The following is a 5,037-nucleotide window of genomic DNA, read 5'->3' on the forward strand; positions in this document are numbered from 1 at the left end:
ATCTTGTGGTTAGCTTTATAAAATCGACTTCACTGCCAAGTTTCTTTTATCTTTCAGTGTATTTCTGTTATATTGTCATTTATTGCTTATATTCTTATGATTTAATTTTAAGGGATCAAAATGACAGATATACTGAAAAGTATCCTGTCTGTTCAATGTTAACTATTTTCTTTTTCAAAGTTTACATTGCTATTATTGAGCCAATTACGTCGTATATCGCACAGAGAAATTTTGCTCTGTACGTTTTGCTGGCATGTGTTACTGCAGACTGTATGTCCATTGTTTGTAAACTGTCTTACCATAGGAGATCTTAAAGCTAGTTGCACACTAATTTTTCAGTTATCTTGTATGTTTTCTTACAGATTGAGAATATCTACAAATCTCTTACCAATTTGTCACAAGAAGAAAAGATAACCAAGTTGTTAATGCTTAAACTGCGATATTTCACTCCTAAAGAAATAGCAAATCTCCTTGGATTTCCTCCAGAGTTTGGTATGTGGGATACATGTAGACCTCAGCCTTCATTTATTAAGGTTTCCAGAATTCATTAGGGACTCACATGTGTGTTTTGTGAATAAACCCTTGCCCAGACAGATTGGTTTAAGAAACCTCCTTCCTTTCCCTATTCATGGAATTTTTGGCATCTTCTTGCCTTCTTTCCCCTTTCCCTTATAACTGCCTCATTCCAGTCTCTTCTGACTCAATTCTCCCTCTCACTTAACTCCACCAGTGGCCAGAGTAGTTTGCAGGGCAGAAGGAGCCCATGGCAATTCCCCACCTCTTTCTAGGGATGGTTGTTAATGGTATCCCCTGTTCAGCTCATTTTCTTGCCTCCAGAAGTCCTTTACTAGTAACCTCATGCTAGAGCTTGTGAAAGAAAGCCTTTGCTTGTCTTTTTTTTTTAATAAGATCTGTCATTTATTTATTAAAAGCAATGCTCTCCTGCTAATATTTTATCTTTACCAGGTTCCCAGGGGAAAGGAACCTTCTGAGTGCCTTTTTTAATGAAGAAATTAAAGGCAGTTGGGGAATTATTTTGGAAGGGTAGGGAGTGTGTTTGTATTTATTCTCTTCCTCAAGGATACATTCTTATCAATAGTGTGCCTTTTTCCTTCCCTACAAGGTTGAAGTGGAGAAAAGGGAAAGTGAGAGTTCATCTAGGAAGGAGCATTCCTGAAGGGAAGAAGGGTGACCCAGGGACACAGACACTAGAGTTGACAAAAGATTAGGGGATCAGAAGCAGGGAATCTCAAGAACAAAAGTGAAGATGTAGTTGTAGAGTTAGAAAGGCAAAAAGTCCTAACTCCACTGGCAGTCCAGGAAATGTGGGGATTAGCGCTGTGAAGAGATGGGACTTGTGGCCTTTGCTTTCTTAGAGCAGTCCCCGCCCCTCCCTGCAGCGGGGCGGTGCTCTCAGCAGTGAAGGGGCCAGGACAGGGGTTTCTTAGGCCTGGGTGTGGTGTGCTCCCAGTACCTGGGTGATGGGCAGGGAGAAAGACTGACCTCTCTAACATGCTTCCAGAGCTACAGAAGGAGGAAATGTGCTTTTGAGAACTCTGCTTAAGAGTTTGAATGCAGAAAAGACGAACTTTGTTAAATCTGATACTGCTGTAATATTCTTTAAGTAAACAATGAGTTAAATAGATCATGTTTCAAATTCTAACTAATGGATTTACAGATGAAGTTAGGAACACAATCCTTTTGTACATGGAGAACAAACTGCCAATATAATTTGAGTACCCTCTTGGTAATTGATTCTCCGAGCGTAGTCACAGCAACCAGGTTTATTTTCTACTCCCTGCCTCATTCTTAGTGATCTCATTCCATCCCACATATCCTGGGGAGTGTTATTTAAGAAAAACACAGACTTTCCTTGTCTTAGTTTATGTCACAAAATGAGTGAAAACACCACAAAACAAATAAAGAGCTGAGAGTTAGACTCAAGAATTTTATTCCCAGTATGCTTTCCTAGTGACTATTTTTTTCTTTTTTCAGATGAGCTATCAGACATATGACTAAAGAGAGAAAAGAGATTAACTATCTAATGAAAACTAATTAAGTTTTATTCTAGTGCTTTTTTTTTTTTCAAGGAGTGTTAGTCACTTTGGTAATACTGAAACTTGGTAAGGGACACATAACTCAGACAAACTGGGTTTGAATCCTAGCTGCACCTTAACTGCTTCCTACCTTAGTTTACTCATCTGTAAAATGGGGATAATTACAGCACCTACTTCATAGGGTTGTTGTGACAGTTAAGTGAATTAATATGTATGAAATGCTTACACAATTATCTGAAACATAATATAAAATTTGTGTTAGCTTTTATTTTTTAAATGAGACATTTCCTTTCATAACCTTTATTTCATACATATTTTTTCTCATTATTTTTAAATTTTAGGTGAGTAAAGTAGAATTTTTCAAAGCTGTCAGAATATCTGTGTATAATATATGCAAAAAGGCTTTTTAAATAGCTGAATCGTCCTTTAAAATATCTGGCATATTTTGTAGTCAAACTTTCCCTGATGTCGCCACTCAGCAGCACCGTGACACAACCGTCCCTCATGTGTGTTTCCAACATTATTGACTCTGAGTGCAAAAATGGGCATTGTTTGAGCTGTTTTTCCACTGGCAATGATGGATCTGCATTGATCCTTCTGTACATTTTGTCCCGGTTTTCTTTATGACTGGCGGCATATGTCCACGCAGTAGCAGGCTTTGGGAGACAGGGACACTAACCTACGCTTACTGGGTGAAAGTTACTACCTTGACCTTGTTAATTCTGTTTCTTTGGTGTTGAGGATTATTGTTATTTTTAATGTATCTAAGTTTTTAAAAAGTCACTCTTTAACTTAAAAAATTATTTAATTTTTTCCCATAAGTCAGTTTAGATTTTTAAAAATACACACAAATGCACACTGGCACATATAATTTTTACAAATCCAACTTGTTTTCAGACCTTTCTTTCCTTCTGATGTAATGTTAACATTGTGAAAGACCATCTCTGGGATACTCTAAAAGTCTGTTTGTAGGTACATTTGTACCTCTGGCTACTTTGAACTAAATAATGTTTAAGATGAGTAATGTGCTTGTCTAAGACATTATCCTTAGAATAGCAACTTCATGATCCTGTTCAATTGTACATATAGTTTTATTATAGTAATTACTATTATTTTATTGCAGTTCATATAATGTCAAGTATTGATGAAACAACTTTACTATTAATATAACCAACTCTACCTTCTGGCCCTTATATGTATATGAAATATTGCTACTCTTAATACTCTTTAATTAGGTTTTTCACTTTCTTGTATGAGTTACTTTTCCTTTATTGATTCTCTATGCCAAAGGGTACTGAATGTAAAATCCTGACATCGTAACTAACATTATAGTGCACAGTCTTATGCATGGGCAATCTTTTATGCTGGTATTTGTAAGGATTTCTTCCAGCATGTATAGTATTTGTGGGCCTTTTTGTTTTGAAAAAGAATGTAGCAAATAGAAGTCCAACGTGAGAAAGACATTTTGTGGAAGCAGAGTATGAAAAACAACTGTGGGGGACTTGTATCTAGAATATTTAAACAACTCTTACAACTCAATTATGAAAAGAAAAAAAATCCAATTTAAAAATGGGCAAAGGATTTAAATCAACATTTCTCCAAAAGAGATAGGTAAATGGCCAATAATCACATGAAAAAGATGTTATTCGTTAGTTATTAGGGAAATGTAAATCAAGCCACAATATGATATCACTTCATACGTATTAGGATAGCTAAAATAAAAAAGACAAACAAGAGCAATGCTGGCAAGGATGTGGAGAAACCGGAACCCTCATACACTGCTGGTCGGATAATGAAATGGTACAGCTGTTTGGAAAACAGCCTGACAGTTCCTCAAAGGTTAAACGTAGAGTTATTGTGTGACCCAGCAATTTCGCCCCTAGGTATATATCCAAGAGAATTGAAAACATATGTCCACACAAAAACTTATGCATGAATGTTCATAGCAGCATTATCCATTGCAGCCAAAAAGTAGAAACAACTCAATGTCTATCACTGGATAAATAATGAATAGATAAATAAATGTGGTATATCCATACAATAGAATATTATTCAACCATAAAAAGGAATGGACTATTGGTACATTCTACAACATGAATGAACCTTGAAAACATTATGGTAAGTGAAAGAAGCCAGACACCAAAGACAACATCTTAATATTATATGGTTCTGTATATATGAAATGTTCAGAATGGACAAATCCATAGAAACAGAAAGTAGATTAGTGGTTGCAGGTAGGGAGGAAATGAGGGTGATTGCTAATGGGTACCAGTGATAAAAATGTTCTGGAAATAGATAGTTGAGGTGTTTGAAAAACTCTATGACTATATTAAAGACCACTGAATTGTACACTTTAAAAGGGTGAATTTTATGGTATGTAAATTCTATCAATATCTTCATATAGCTGTTGTTATGTAAAAGAAATAACTGTGAAATAATGGTATTCACTGCTTTTTCTAAAAGTGCGTTAATACATGGATTTCTCTGAGTTCTGTGGGTATTAATATGTGTACGTGTGTGTGCTGAGCATAAGATATAGTATGATATGACACTATCTCATTGTGTAGGTAACGTAATGAATGTTATATAATATTTTTGGCTCCAAATTATTTGTTAATAAAACTTCATGGAGACCTCATTGATTTATTTATGAAGTGACCACTGTGCCTTTACTAAAGGATACATCCTTTTATCTCTGGAAGTTACTGTTACAAATGATTGCATAGAAATTGTTATCTCTCTTTTCTAGGATTTCCCGAGAAGATAACAGTGAAACAGCGTTACCGCCTGCTTGGAAACAGTCTCAATGTGCATGTGGTAGCTAAACTAATCAAAATCCTGTATGAGTAATTTTAAAATAACACAGAAAGATGGTCTTCATATTCTTTCATTTCCAGATAGTAATTCTGAAATTCTGCTTTGAACTAATTTTGATGAAATTCAACTAAATTATTTTAATCTGTCTTTATTACAAAATTTG

At 35.3% G+C, this 5,037-nt stretch overlaps 1 protein-coding gene across 1 annotated transcript in view; it reads left to right on the top strand.

Moving 5' to 3' along the window:
* Positions 1–4,907, top strand: part of TRDMT1 (tRNA aspartic acid methyltransferase 1) — a 36,631-nt gene extending 31,724 nt beyond the window's left edge. Inside the window, 2 exon segments of the mRNA XM_012660922.1 lie at positions 308–492; positions 4,807–4,907. Of these exon segments, the coding sequence (XP_012516376.1) occupies positions 308–492; positions 4,807–4,907 (286 nt within the window).
* Positions 4,908–5,037: the final 130 nt, after the last annotated feature.

This window comes from Propithecus coquereli, unplaced genomic scaffold (genome assembly GCF_000956105.1).
Source record: "Propithecus coquereli isolate 6110/MARCELLA unplaced genomic scaffold, Pcoq_1.0 Scaffold69, whole genome shotgun sequence".
NCBI classification, from domain to species: domain Eukaryota; kingdom Metazoa; phylum Chordata; class Mammalia; order Primates; family Indriidae; genus Propithecus; species Propithecus coquereli.